The sequence below is a fragment of the Camarhynchus parvulus genome, chromosome 14 (genome assembly GCF_901933205.1).
Source record: "Camarhynchus parvulus chromosome 14, STF_HiC, whole genome shotgun sequence".
Lineage (NCBI taxonomy): Eukaryota > Metazoa > Chordata > Aves > Passeriformes > Thraupidae > Camarhynchus > Camarhynchus parvulus.
In genome coordinates, this window is record NC_044584.1 from 13,269,786 (window position 1) to 13,285,388 (window position 15,603).

General features: G+C 39.3%; 1 protein-coding gene and 1 non-coding gene across 4 annotated transcripts in view; both read left to right on the forward strand.

The window, feature by feature from the left end:
- The window catches only part of MRTFB (myocardin related transcription factor B), a 67,143-nt gene extending 58,055 nt beyond the window's left edge, over window positions 1–9,088 (forward strand). For all 3 annotated transcript variants that reach the window (XM_030957798.1, XM_030957800.1, XM_030957799.1), the window contains 4 exons: window positions 31–189; window positions 478–615; window positions 1,962–2,022; window positions 3,671–9,088. In XM_030957798.1, coding sequence (XP_030813658.1) covers window positions 31–189; window positions 478–615; window positions 1,962–2,022; window positions 3,671–4,209 — 897 coding nt within the window. In that variant the 3' untranslated portion in view covers window positions 4,210–9,088. The remainder of the gene's footprint in view (window positions 1–30; window positions 190–477; window positions 616–1,961; window positions 2,023–3,670) is intronic.
- Window positions 9,089–13,172: 4,084 nt separating this feature from the next.
- On the forward strand, window positions 13,173–13,244 carry TRNAT-CGU. Its single transcript has one exon. It is a non-coding gene; the product is annotated as a tRNA-Thr (tRNA).
- Window positions 13,245–15,603: the final 2,359 nt, after the last annotated feature.

A 15,603-nucleotide genomic window follows, 5' to 3' on the forward strand; every position in this document is an offset into this window, starting at 1 on the left:
ATCTGAGACTGATCTGTTAATCCTTTTCAGGTTTTTCCACCTGCTACATCAAATGCAGTATTTTCCTATCAGACTGCACCAGTTTCAACACCTTCACAATCTTTTATTAATAAAACATCAAACTCTAACATTCACCCTGGTGGTAATCAGGTCCCTTCTGTGCAGAATGGACCTGCTGCTCCCAACAAGGTAAGGATATCCTAACAATCTTCCATAAAGTTCATGTTTACGTTATTATTCTTATATAACATGTGATGGTTTACATATGGCAGTTCAATCAAGGAAGAATGTTTTGTAGATTAAAATAATGCTGATATGTGCATATGTGTTAGAGGGAGGGGGAAAGAAACTGATTTTATCCCTCTGATTACGCTAATACATGGACTGATGTCACAAAATAGAATAATCTGTAGAGCTTGATACATCCTCAATTCACTAAATCACATTATTTAGTCATTATTTTGTTATTTCATGCAGCCTGGGTCTCCATCTCAAGCCCAGCCTTACATTGTTCAGCAGCCCCTCTTCAACAACACAGTGTCCAAGACAAAAGATCCTCCTCGTTACGAAGAGGCCATAAAACAGACCCGCAGTATTCAGCCATCACAGCGTGAGGTACTTGTTTTCTTTAGGCTGTTAAAAACAAAGCTTTTCTCTACAATTACCAAAACCATTGCTTGTTTCAGGTTTTGATTTTTTTTGTTCGGTGTCAACATTTTCTAACATACCCTGTCACTAGTTTCATAACTGTGTTTAACTGCAGGACTCCTGTTTCATTATTCTTTTATTAAAGCAGCATCTATGTAAATAAGTCTTACGGTTCCCAGTTGGCGATACATCTAATTGGGATAGTGCTGCTGTTGGTACTAACTAGCCTTCAGATGACTTGGTTTGAGAATGTGTGATACCCACACCTCCTTAAGAGTGGAAAGATGTTTGTATTTTCCAAAGTGAGTAAACGTGAGGAGAATGTGTGCCAGTGTGTTTATACACACAGGCAAACATGAGCATAGGTGCTTGCTTGAAAAGAGTCTGTATTGAGTGATCTTGGTGAATAATCCTGTGTAGTGCTCTGCCAGTATGAGTAATAATGAGTATTCCTAATTTTGTGCATTTCAGAACAATCCCAAAAGATAAACCTTGTAGCCCCTTGTGTTGGTTGGGTTTTTGTGGTGGCAGATCTGAGGCACAGCTATGGGTGCCTAATGCCCTTTGGCATGTGTGGGACATCCCCACAGGGAGGGGACACAGGTTGTCTTAGGTCACTCTGTCACTACCAGTCAGCTAGGGGCTCCCCACTGCATCCCTGATGACAAATCAATTCCCATCCCTGGAGTACAAGCAATGGTTTAAAACACTTCTTCAGATCTTCATGAAAGTCTCCACTTTTTCTAGACTTTTTGAATGAGTGGGTTTGTGGGGGGTTTTCTTACCTTTTGCTTAATGTTCAGTTATTTAGGGGATGGCTGTTTAAAACAAAAAATGAGCAGTTCCTGAAAGCTTACCCCCCCCACTTTAAAAAATAAAAGAACATTAATCTACAAATTGGGAAGAAACCCCAAAGACACCTAATAAAATACATCTTTCATGACTGACATTTACATGCTATCTCTGAGAGACAGCAGAGCAGGGTTTGCAAGCCCTAAGTGCTGCAGTTATTACTATCCTGGTACAAAATGGGGTTAGTAACTCTCCTGGTCCCTAGCTTCCTGCACCTCTCTCCTAGGTTGCCTTCATGAAGTCTTTGTCATGCTTTTTCCCTACTCCTTTGTACTGAAACCAACTACAGAGATTGCAAATGTCTCTCCTAAGTATCTGTTTTCTAGCTAGACAATTTCCTATTAAGGATTTTAGTCTTTATTATAGGTTAGTACTTACATACTGTTGATAGAAACTAGGAAAAATAAGCGTAGGAAAAAATCCCACATGAAAGAGAATAACCCTGTTCTCCTGCACTACAGATTTCCAGTGCACACAGTCAGCAGATGGATGATCTTTTTGATATTCTCATCAAGAGTGGAGGTAAGCTCATTGACAGCTGTGTGATGTAAAGATTTAAAACCTGGTAGTAAAAACTCACTGCTATAATCAAATGAGAATTCTTTTAGGAACAGGAGTTAGAATCTAGCTAGCCTGAATGAAACTAAATTTTTGAAAGTTTGCTTAATTCCTTATTAAATAAAACATTTACCAAAACACATACAGTCAACTTGCTGTGGAACTTCATGCTTGCAAAGTAGCTCTGGCAGACCTTTACAGTAATCTCTGCAGCATCCAAATGATTAACACCTTAGGTTAGCACAGACATACTTTATCAAAATCGGAAAGGTTGAGCAAGTCCATAACATGTTTATTGAAATTATACAAAGAATAGAATAAGGTAAGAGTTCAAGAACACTGATAGTAAAATTTCATTAAATATAACCATGTGTTATCAACTATAAACATCAAAGATACATTACTGGGAAGAGTGTGCATGAACTACATGGAGACATTAATGAATAATAACTTTATGTCAGTTAAAATAAGGGAGCTATCAGAAAGGCACTGATATAACTGAAGTAATAAACAGAGTAGCTCAGCAATAAAAGGAAGAGGCTTTCAGCCATAATTAGGCTTAGTAGCCCAAGAAGCCATTACAGTAGTGGGAGATGTTGTGGTGCCAAGTGATTCAATTAAGGGAATGGTTTGTAACTGCTGTCATAAAAGTATCTTGACAGGAGGGAATGCCAGGGCAAAGGGTCTGGTTCTAGGCTACTGGAAGACTTCAGACATATTCTAAACATCAGAGTATTTTTTTCTTTTTCAATGCAAATTGCAGAAAATGTGAGTAGACTGAGATAAGTAACTTGAGTATTCAACAACTCAAGCTAAATTAATGATCATCTTTATGAAAAAAACAAAGTAAAGCATTCTGGCCTGTTGCACTTAATGTAAGTAAGCTCTGCACTGAAAAATGTTTTGTTTACTAATGTACTTCAGGAGAGTGAGAAGGCTGTGGGTTTTTGCTTGGAAAACCAGCACAAAATATATTGTCAGGTATATTTTTTCTGCTAGGAACATCACTTGTGCTAGAGGATTTATTTGCATATTTGTCTGTCTTGTTTTTGGGCTTCATTCACATCTAAGAATAAATTGGAACTTAGGCTTTATTTCCCCTTATTTTTACTGCCACAGTCTTATATGGAACTTCTTGACAGAAGTGTAGTTTTATATTCTAGAATTGGGAATAAATGCTTCTTAATCACATAATTTCATCTCATGGACTCTTAATTAACCAATGTGGACAGTACTAAACAGGGATGAAACTGAAAATTGGTTCTATACAAGGAAACGTGTTGGTTCCATAATTATTCCAGTTAATGAGAAGAACTGTAAACATGAAGGAGGTTAAGGTAACATCTAGAGATACGTTCCTTTTTTCATCAGTACTCATGCTAATTTGCTGAGCTATCACTGAAAGCAGAACTCTAGGACTTTTTTAAAATACTCTGTGGTTCATGGAGGCCGTGCCAGAGTCTGGTGTATGTGAATATGAGTGGAGCAGCACAGTGACTGTTACTGCACTTCATTCACTATGGATGAATCCCAAAATGGGCTGGAATTTCTCAGTAGGAGGATATTATGTCATTATCTGCTTGAATTCAACAGTGGGCTTTTTTTATTACAGAGATTTCCCTTCCAATAAAAGAAGAACCATCTCCCATATCTAAAATGAGACCAGTAACAGCCAACATCACTACAATGCCAGTGAACACAGTGATATCCCGTCCACCTCCGCAGATCCAAATGGCCCCTCCTCCTGTGTCCTTAGAACCAACAACCAGCTTGTCTATAAGTCTGGAAAACCAACTTGAAGCCCTCTTGGATGGAACTTTACCATCAGGTAATGAAATTCCTCAACTGACAGGTAGTAATGAGGACAGAGAGTCATTTTCTTTAATTGAAGACCTCCAGAATGATCTGCTTAATCACTCCAGCATTTTAGATCACTCTCATTCACCCATGGAAACATCTGACCCACAGTTTACTACTAATAATTCTTGTCTGTCTCTTGACCTTCCTGATACAAATTTGGACAATATGGAATGGCTGGACATTACAATGCCCAGCTCCTCATCTGGACTCACCCCTCTCAGTTCTGCTGCCCCGAGCGTGTTTTCCACTGACTTTCTAGATCCACAAGATCTACAGTTGCACTGGGATTAAGCTATAGCCAATGAGAACACGACCTGCAAGTCTCTCTGCAGCAGAGGTCCATTATTAAACCATTCTGATTGCAGTTAACATAAACTAAGACAGTAATGTTTGGAAGAACAAATGCTTGAAGCTAATTCCTTATTGATTTTCAAGTTTACAACAGTGAATCACTTTATGCACCTGTCAGTAATGCAGATCAGGCCCTCTGGAAGCTGTATTTCACAAGTCAAGAAAGGATGATTGTACTTCATGATTAAAAGTACCCCAAGGTAAATGTATCACAAATATTTAAGAGAGAAGTTACGTCTCTGACTTTGTAATGCTTAAATGAGCAACACAACATGACGAACTGAGAGTGAGATGTCAGTTCTCTGTATTGACCCAGTGAGCAAATGGCTGGGGGAGGGGAGGTATCACTGCACTTCATTGTTCCTGTGGAAAGCCTGAGCCAGGTTCAGAACTAATTGTGAGGGCAAAGGCAAATAGAAGCACTGGCTGGTTCAGTGAAATTTCATATATCTAGTCTCTTAATTTGTTCAGATTGTTTTTATATTTTGCTTTTGTGGATTTTAAAACACTTCCCCCATTCTTTAATCATGAGGGAGGAATTTACCTGCATCCAAAGGGATATTAAGTGTAACTGCAAGAAATCCACTGTAGCTAATGCCAGGTAATATTGAGAACACTGAATTTTCTATAGCAATGCTCTGGATTTAATAGCTAGGTTTTAATGTGTATATCAGACAGTTATTTGTATACTCTTTTAACTTTATATAGCTTATTTTTGTGAACAGAGGGGAACACAGTGGTCTTCAAACAAGAGATTATTATAATGGAAGTAAATATCCTATTTTGCTTTGTGTTTGAGGATATTTGTTAGATCATTGAATCCAGTATCTCAGCATACTAGAAAAGTTTGAGGAAGTAGAAAAGTTTAATTAATAGTGTTGTATACTACAATCCTGCAAGCATCTATGCAAGAATAGTCCCAATGCCCTCAATAAAAGATGTTTGTAGGATGAGATCAAGTTGCAGGGGACAGTGCTGATAGGACAACCATAATTTCTCAATGAACACTTCGTCTGTTGAACAGCTTTGTCTGCCACTACATAACATCAGGGAAACCAACAGAGAAGCTGCTCAGTACAAATCCTAAACACCAGGATCAGAATGTACTGTTTGTGATAAGAAGGCATATTGCATATCTGAAACAGAGAATAGCAAAAATTAAGCTCTTACCTCACAGCACAGCACATGAATATTTTTTTGTTGTTTTAAAGCCCTTAGTTGTTGTTTTCAGAGTCTATTTTGAAAGCAGTTAGAAAAACAAAAAAAAATCAAGTAGAAGTAATATACTTTGACATTCTATGGTTGTCTCTCAGGTAATAGCTGTTAAATGTTGCCATAGATGATGGAGGCTAATAATCAAACACAAAATTGGAACTTCCTATTAGGGAATTCCTAAATTAAGATAAAAGGAAACACTCCCTGTTTCCTGAAATGCAGAAATATTGTATGTTTTCTAGTCTGAAAACTGATCTCATGGCATGGTTCTTTCCTCACCAACAAGTTTCAAAAATAAAGTTTTGTAGGATTGAATGAAAAGATGCCCCAAAGCTTTTGCCTACTTCTTAGAATAATGATATGTATCAAAGAAATACTGAAAACAGTAAGTAGCTGTTATCCACTTAGCAACACTCACCACATTTTTCAAAAAGAAAAACACAACACAATCATGTTAACATCAAACAAATACTTTTGTCAGAAAATGTTACGGAATTAACTGAAAATTTGCATCTCCAGATATAACACAGTCTGGTTTACTGATATGACAGAGTTCCATTGGCTTCAGATAAAATAATGGATTACAACATTGATTCAGGGTTTGAACTGATATATGTTTGCATCATATCAATTACAGCACTTTAAATCATTATGTACCTTCACTAGTTTTACTGGCCAAGAATTACTGTAATATGAAACTAAGTACAAGAAAACAATCTCTGGAGATTTTCACTACACACAGTTGAAAGACATAATTCCTTATTCCTTCTTGCTGTGCCTACAATACTTGAGTACAATATTACATGTGGACTGTCTGCCTTAAGCTTTGATGGTATAGGACTTTTCAATAACAGTGAACACTTCACATTCAACTTTTTGCATTCCTGTTCATCATCCAATCTTGGGAGCTGATACTCTGAGATACGAAGTGCCCTCGGCTGTTACGAGAATAAGAATTAAGGACTCTTGGTCTGATAGGAACAACTCTGAATGAAATTTAGTGTTCTGCAGTACTGTCAGTTTATTATGTGTGATACACCAGACATCATACAATATATGTGTGGTTAGAGTTATCCCTTTTTGACCCTGCCTCCTGATTAAATGAGAGGCAAGTAAATTAATTTTTAGAGGACAAATTAACCTAGAGCAACTGTACTGTCATTTTTGATGTGCATGTAAATACAGCTTGAAACTGGCAAAGTCATCTTGCTACAAAATTACCCTTATTGGCAGTGTAGAATGTTAACTAATCTATAGAAATCTTTGTGCAGAAATAAACCCAAACAGTTGAGATGTCTTGTTATCAGTACGGTATAGCTTTCTGCTCTGAACGTCTATTTGAAAAAAAATAAAAATTAAGGGATCATTTTAGTTTCTGAAGTACAAATATACTAGTGTAGGGAATGTGTGATTACTTTTCTGTACATTTCAGAATTGTGTATTAAACCTTATATAAAATGGTTTGCTTTAGACTTTGTTCTGAAATGTGATATGTTTGCCATAGTTGTATATGCCTGTTTATGGCAGAAATAGGTTTTGCTTAGACTTTTGTGTGTGCATGTTTTTTACATGAAAATTTTTGTAGCACAAATACATCTTAGAAATTTAATTGTGACTGTGCAGTTTGACTGCACAGAACTGAATCTTTCTCATTAAGAGAACAGTTGCAAAGGAATGCACTGGCACTAAATTTGCCATTTAATGGCTGCAGTATGCTAACAGAATGCATCCTATCAAATGTGGTGTTAGTGGGTCCTTCAAAGTAATTAAGAATACCTTTCAATCAGTATGAAAATCAAAAGTTGGTTGTTTACACATCTAGACAGAGAGAGCTCAGACAATGTTTTCCTAGGCTGATGTTACTCAGGAGGAGTCACATCCTGTGTTCAGTAGAGAAATGGAATTTGCTGTACACTTTTAGTGCCCTTCAGCATCACTTACAGCAAGGAAGTTTACAGGCAAAATTTTGTTTAAAATTAGAAATAGTTAAAAAAGCATTGTCATGCTCTCTCTGACAATAAAATTAATTTATGGCAGTTGTTCTCTACAGAAATTTAAAGTAAAATCCAGCAATGTGGGCTTGCAGACCTGCAGAATCAGAACTTTAAAAAGCTGAGGCCACAGCTTTTAGAAATGATCACTACTTAATACTGACATTTATTTCCCAGGTATTTCTAAATTCACCAACAAGAGTCATGTTCAGAAAAGATGGTGATCCAAACAGAAGTGTCAATATTAAACTTTTTCTGTTACATAATCTCAAACATTCAGGTGCCTCAAAAGTGTAGGCATTGTAATCAGAACACAAGTACAAGCTGCTGAACTATTTTCAAGGCAGAGAAACTGCAATTACAGGATACATTGAACTGGAAGGGCATTATGTAATCAAAACACAGGAAAGTTCACCAATGTAAACAGTTATTATTCAGATGGCATCTTAAATGTATTATATAAACTTAAAGCAAACTCTATTAAAACTGGAAAAAAATCTTCCACTTATCTCTAATAAATGTTCTGTTGAAACTCTTTGTATTGTGGTCTATGAAATCACCTCTCAGTGACTTCTAGACCACAGCCCAGAAGGTATTCATGTGAGATCCGTGGCATTGAGTTACATACAGTATATACATGGCCAATAAAGAGCATCCATTAAAACCTGAAACAATCTCAAATATTCCTTTTATACCAGTTTGCTAGGAATAAAGTGCAAAAAAGAGACACCTACAGCATTCTGTAGTGTCCAATACTGAATAGAAAGTCTTTTTAAGTTAAAAGTGCATAACTGTATTTGTAGAAATCTAGCCAAAAAAGCCATTCTAGCTATGAGAGCAAATTCTCAAAAAGAAAGCAGGGAATGGTTAACTATATAATCACACTATTTTTATAAAATTATACAGCTCAGATATTCAAAAGACAGCCTAAAATAAATTATAATAATATAAAAATTTAAATAGGAACCAAAGCATTGCCATTTATATTGCCAAAGGAGGCACTTTGTATTTTAAAACATAGGAAATTAAGTCCCCAAAAGTGTTATCCATACTTTTTTAAAATTAAGGATGTAGATATTTTCAAAGCTGTTTTTGATGTTTAACAGTACAGATTTGTTTTTGTTGTTTGAGAAATTTGTAGTAAATAATAGCACAGGCTTTTCCAGATAGGATTTTCTTCACAGTACTGCTTGCAGTAGAAATAACGCTAACCCGAGTAGGTGTTTCTCTTCTTATTTTCATAGTCGTAATTATGTCTTAGCATCTCATTTTGTGAAAAGAAGAAGATAAGCACCTGTCTCTGGAGCCCTCTTCATTTAAGCACTACTTTACTAAATGCAAATTATGGCAATCAGGGCGTCAGTTTATGTATTGCCTTTCTAGAACCATGATGCCTTTGTATTTGCTGTTTGCACCCCTAAAATCAATTCCATATGTTTGAATGCCATATGTTTTGCACATTGTACTGTATATATGTAATGCATACTGTATTTTTATATGTGTACTACATTTATCAAATATTTTGTACATAGTGGCAATATTGTAGCTACTGAGGAAATGTTTGATATTTCAGCATTTTTGCTAAGTGTCTCAAATAAAAAAGGAAAACTGTGTTCATTTGTCCATGGTTACTACTTAAAATTAAAATTTCATTCTGACTTTTATGGGTCTGATACATTTGGCCTATGTTCTAAGTACCTTTCTCACAAAAAGGAGTAAGAATGAATCTGCACTTAGACAAACTCCAAAAGAATTATGGCTTGTCTTTAAAATCAGAGCCAAAATATGTAAGAACAGAGATGTCCTGAACCCTTGAAGCTTAGGTTTGGATTTCCATTTTTTTTAGCAATTTTTTATACAGCATCATTTACTCATAGAATGGCCTGGGTTCCAATGCCCTGGGCTGGGACACCTTCCTCTATCCTAGGTTGCTCCAAGCCCTGTCCAGCCTGGCCTTGGACACTGCCAGGGATGGGGCAGCCACAGCTGCTCTGGGTGACTCACTGCAGTATCTCAGCACCCTCACAGTAAAGAACTTCCTCCTAATACCCAATCCAAACCTACTCTCTTTCAGTAGGAATCTGTTCCCCCTTGTCCTCTCACCACAAACCTCTTGGAGTGCACTTTAATACATGACTTTCCCAAATCCTTTCAAGGTTTTCAAGATGTGTTGGGTTGTGAGATTTTGTATTTTTTATTTGCATTTTGCTCAGCTTCTGGAACGCCTGCATGTATTTTTTCAGGAGTATGAGCTACGAGCTGTTTGCACAAGCTTCTTTAAAGACAAAGCTGTTTCATTTAAATATTTAGTGTTACACTTCCCCTTGTGAAGGCAGTCCTGTACTAATCACCCACCCTTTCCTCATTAAAGTCTGTTCTACACTGATGACATCAGAAATTTTGACATTAGGCCAAATATTAAAAACTCCATAAAGTAGTAAGTAGTAATTGAGTAAAACTGAAAAAAAAAATTAAAAATTACTGATAAACACTGTAAATTTCATATAATACCTTCTCTCTCTGAAGTTTAACCATTGTAAAAGTTTGTAGGCCTGTATGGGCCATAAACTTACCTTTGATATCACACACCAAACACAAATATTGCAAAACAAGTGCAGCACTTTTTCACCATGTAATTGTGCATTAAAGAAATTACAGCTAGAGCATAACAGAGATAAAGCACTTGTTTGTTGCCAGCTGACAGTCTGCGGGCTTGATTGTTTTACAGTGACAAAACATAAACACATAACCTTCTTTCACAAGCTGTGTTCATATTACTATTTGATGTAAACACTAAACAAGGCTTGATAAAACTTGAGATTATCCTGAGTGAACTTCTTTCACAGGCTAAACCTTGATTTTCAATAAAAACTCAGTTTATCAACATGCTCTACAGATGGCCATCAGCACATTTGTCTTTACTCTCTACCACATTCAATGCCATTTGCTCCTGCCTACTGGCTTGTTGTTTATTGTACAGATGTTGCTAGAGGGACATATTCCTTAGAGTATTTGGAGTGTCTCAAGTAGGAGATGTTTCTTTGATGGCAAAGAAATCACATGGATTTCAAGACATTCTTAACACAAAATCAAAGTAACAGATTAGAGCTGCTGAGAACCAACAGCCAGGGCCTGGGGTTTTTTCTTCAAGTGTTTATCCATAAATGAAAAGAGAAACTAAGATAAATATTTCCCTTCATGTAAAAAAATTACCTGTGAGTCTCCAGTCTTCTGTGCAGAAAAAGGACTGCAGGGCCATTCTGCCATCTACTGCATCATTCTTGAACCCCTTCCAAGACAAGTACTGTGGATTAGAAAGTAAAATAGTGAAGAGAAACATTCTTTCATACAGCTAAGAGAAAGTCAAAGCTCAAGTAGGTGCAGCAGCTCCTCAGCATCCCACAGCAAGTCTATAAAACTCAATTGCACCACATCTACATAAATAGGATTGTTCCCCTGTACGTATCTCAGAAGAGTCAGGGAATGTGTTGAAAGGCCTTGTTTTGCACATGGAAACAGACACCAGATCAGCAGTAGAGTCCTCTAAGACTTCCCTTTTGAAAAGGTACGTTGTATTTAAAAGAAGCTTGTGTCAGAAGAGAACAGCCCTTAATGCACAAGGAGGATTCAGCATGGAGGAAGGGCTTTAACACCCAGCTCAAACAAGGGTAAGGGCCAGCGTAAAAGACACTTCCAAACAAAAGTATCCAGACGCCAAAAGGGCAATTACAGTTTTTTAAAATCGAGGTAACTTTTTTAGTTATAAAAATTATTGTGACAAATCAGCTCACCATTAAACAACACTTTGTTTAGATAGAAACAGTTTCTCCAGGCACACTAAGGAAGTTAGGCTCAGAGAGCAGACAAATTTTTTAAACCTTATCAAGAATTTCCTCTTTATCTAGTTAGAACATCTATATGAATTCAAATTGAAGTTTCCATCTCCTCATACAGTTAAGGAAGAACTTGATCAATAGAAGTTGATTTACCATTAAATACTATTCCCAACACCAAGCAAATACATTTATTACAATGTAGTGTATTTGAAGACATAAAACCCACATGAATTCCACCAACAATCCAAACAGCCCTTGTACCACAAAATTACCTCTCAGCTCATAAGGATCAAAAACCATTAATAAACATAGATGTGAGCTGCACAGGAACTGTGATGACAAGTTACAACTGGCAAGTATGGCACATAAAAGAGCATATTTTGTAATAAGCAAGTAGGCCAGAAATGGTATGTCATCAGTCAAACATGAATGGTTAAAACTGAACTCCTTTCTGCTGCCAGCTTGGCAATACTAAGAGTAACTCCATCAGCCAGGGGAGATAAGTGGCTCTCTGAGGTCAGCCATTCATAAACATTATAGGTGTGAGAGTTGAGGGAGGCAGCTTCCATTCCTACACACCATCACGCTTTGAAATGCTGCAGTGATTACACTGACAAGACAGAAGCAGAATACAGCAGTGCTGTTCTCATTTCCTAGCTTTCCATAGTCCAGATGAGGGCATGTGATGAACAAAACTAGCAGATAAATTCCAGCAAGCATTCAGACTGCCAGGCCATCCGTTATGCCCATAGGGACTGGAAAACCAGGTCACTTTAAGGGCAGCTTTACAAGGGCTGACTATCCAGTAAGGTAAATTAAATTAAACACTTTTCACTGCAGGGGAAGCTAATTCAAATCACTCTGTTTAAATACAGGCAGGCATAGAGTTATCACAGACAAACAAACAAATCATAAGTTTTAAAGAACTAAAATATTTTCATACATTCAAGGCATCAAGCATGACTTTCCATGATGACAGTTCAAAGAACATCCCAAAAGGATACATAAGTATTTCCGTCCTCACTGCAGGGTGGTTGAACTAGAGGACATTTGAAGGTCTCTTCCAAGTTATTTTCGTTCTATATGAACCTTGTAACACACCTGCATTACAGCACTACCAAATCAGTACCCTGATCTAAACCTTTACAATGGCACCTCTGCAATATGTTCACATGCTTCTCCCACAAGGAAACCAAAACCACACCAAAAGGAATATAAAACTTGGATATCAAGCAACAGTTTCATGGAGAATTTAAACAGACCTCCACAATGCATTAAATGAAAACTAAAACCTTTGTTTTCACGTCACACTTGTAAAAATCAAGGCGATCCCATCTAGAAAATATCTAGTATCTTTTCTGCCATTCACAACACTGAGTTTTTTGAGGGAACAGCAACCAGGCAGCAAGTGTGTTTAATTCAGTATTTACCATTTAGTTATCCCAACGTTTTGCATTCCTGCTTCTCTTCTTGGAGGAGGAAAATTGTAATCCCGCTTCTTTCTCCCTCTCTAAGCCGTGCTGGCCGATGTGAGGCCTCGAGTGCCGCCTCCGGGTACCGCACCCTCACAGCCCCGGGGCGGACACTGCAGAGGGCGCCGCCCTCAGAGCGCCTCCACAGCCGGAGGGAGGCTCCTGACAGCTCCAGGAGCGAGAGCCAGAGGGAGACCGGGAGCGGGGGCAGTCCCGGTCCGTCCGTCCCTCCCTCTCGTTCCGCCCCCTCAGCCGCCGCCGCGCCCTCAGCGCCTCAGGACCGCGCCCCCCGGCAGGTGGCAGCCCGGGCGCGCGCGAGGGCGGGCCGTGGGCGGGCGTGCGGGCGTGGCGCCAGCGATAGAAAGGCGTCAGGAAGAACTCTTAACGCAGGCGCGGTGGCCAAGTGGTAAGGCGTCGGTCTCGTAAACCGAAGATCACGGGTTCGAACCCCGTCCGTGCCTTGGCGGGTCCGCGCAGGCGGGAACTCTCCCTCTCCTTTTTAGGGGAAGGCGGAGCCCCGGCCCCGGGACCCTCCAGGGAGCGCCCGGCCGGGCATGGCGGCTCCACAGAGCCGCGGCCGCCGGAGCGCACCCGGCAGCAGTAGCGCTACGCCTCGGGCGGGTCCCCGCTCCCCCCGAGCGCAGGTACCCAGCCGCGGCTCTCGCACTGGCGGCACCGGTTCCTCCGGCCCAGCAAAGGCTTCTGGTGGATGTCGTGCCACCTCTGCCTCCACCTCGGTCATTCCTGCCCGTGCCTCAGCGGCTGCATGACCGCCGTTCTCACATCTACAGGAACAGAACAGTTTTGCTTCGTTTTTCCTTGGACTCTAATCCTGCTTTCAAGAGACCCTCAGCTCAGCCTGAAGAAACAAGAAATAGTTTGAAATGTGAAAGGCCAAGATGACTGCTGAGCTCTAGTGGAAGTCATGTCAAACGCCTTTTCTACACAACACTATTGAGGCAAGTGCTGGTGCCTACCTTGTCATGCAGTCATTCCTGGGAAGAACAAGTGGAGCCTCTGCAGGGTCTTGTTTGAAGAGATCCTCCAGCTCCTTCAAACTCTTGTTTGAAGAGATCCTTCTCCAGAGGCTGCAGCTATCAAGATCATCCTGTAATCCCCCAGGTCCCTTTCATTGGTTCACCTCCACCCTGCCACCATGTAATTAAGTATTTATTAATTTGATTCTTTCTTCTGGTTGGTAAACCATGAGGTTTCTTCATCTCTATCACTAACCACTTAGAAGGATTATTTGCAATGTGATTAGTGTGTACTTTAAATTTTCTATTTTCTTATAGAAAAAACTCCCTGTGACACTGAAAGTGGGTAAGGAAAGGGTGTGGTGGTTACGCAGAGCTCCCCTTCTCCAGGTGAAAAAGACACTGGGTGCTTTGGACACAGCTGATCCAGCAGCACCACAAGTGGCCAGGAGGTCCAACTCAGTGACACTGACAGGACCAGGCACCAAACCTTAACACAGTTAAGGGTTGACAGCACTTAAATGCATCCTAACAGTGTAAATAGGAAAAGAATTAGTAATTGAAGGAAATCTTTATTGATTCATGTTTGATATTTACTTACCATTTGAAATTTTACTGATCACTGTGTCCACACAATCAATTTTGTTCCCTGTCTGACAAATCTTCCTCTCATATTCTGCACCATTGTTGTCAGGAATATAAACTGTATATTTGTTGTATGAACAGAAATAAATGTCCTTAACTATTTACACTGGATTTTGTAAACATTCTTAGATATTTTTACTTAGAGGGATTCAAAGGACAGTGAGGTACATCCGTGTCCCTGAAACTACTTTCATAGGACGGTTGTAAAAACCAAATGCAAAAATCAAACTCAAGGACAAAACACATATCTGATAAATACTGCTTTCTGTTTACTACTGTCTCAAGGATAAACCCCTCATGGAGGGTGGAGATGAACCACCTTGCCACTGATAAGTAAAGCTTTCATAAATTTGTGCTTGTTTTTTGGAAATAATATATTTCTAGGACAAGCCAGGTATGCATAAGAGCTGGGGCTGTGTCCGACCCTCTTAATGATAGTTTGAGGCCTGTGAGCCTGTGTTAGATGACACAGAAATCAGATAAAACAGACCCTGTTTTTCCACAGTTTGCAGACAGAACTTACATTCTGTTGAGTAACATTGCTGAACTATTAGCATGATAACAATGTTGCTAAGTAACATTTTAAGACATGTCTTGTGGTTATCTACTTGAAATTAATTTTGTAATTAGAAAACTATCTGTGCACCCAAAGCCTAGGAGAAACTTGTGCAGCCCAGAAATAGTAACTCCAGCAGCAGTTAAGAGGTAAAAATAATTAACATATCACACGAGTCTACTGCCACAATGGATTAATTTACTTGGTGTTAAACCTTTTTACAGTGTTGTGCTATTTGCCTTCAACTTTCTTCTTTTTAGACAATACAATGCCTAAATTTTTAAATTTGGGCATTGTATTGTCTAAAAAGAAGAAAGTTAAAGGCAAATATAAATTTAAAATTAAAAAATTTTAGGCCAGGTTTTCTACACATCCAATCCTCTCCAGATGCTACATATTACTGTTGAAGTCAGCAGCTAGGGAGGCTTAGCAGCAGTGCTCAGAGAGGGCATTTCACCCAACAGGGCTCCCAGGGACCCCGCAGAGGCCGAGTGGGAATTGCATCACACGGCCCAGCAAAGGCCGGGCTGCCATCGCCACCGTGCCCCGAGGGGCTGCTCGGCTGCCAGGGCACCACGGCACACGGGTCACACACTGAGCACTGAGGGGCACACGGGTCACACACTGAGCATTGAGGCACCA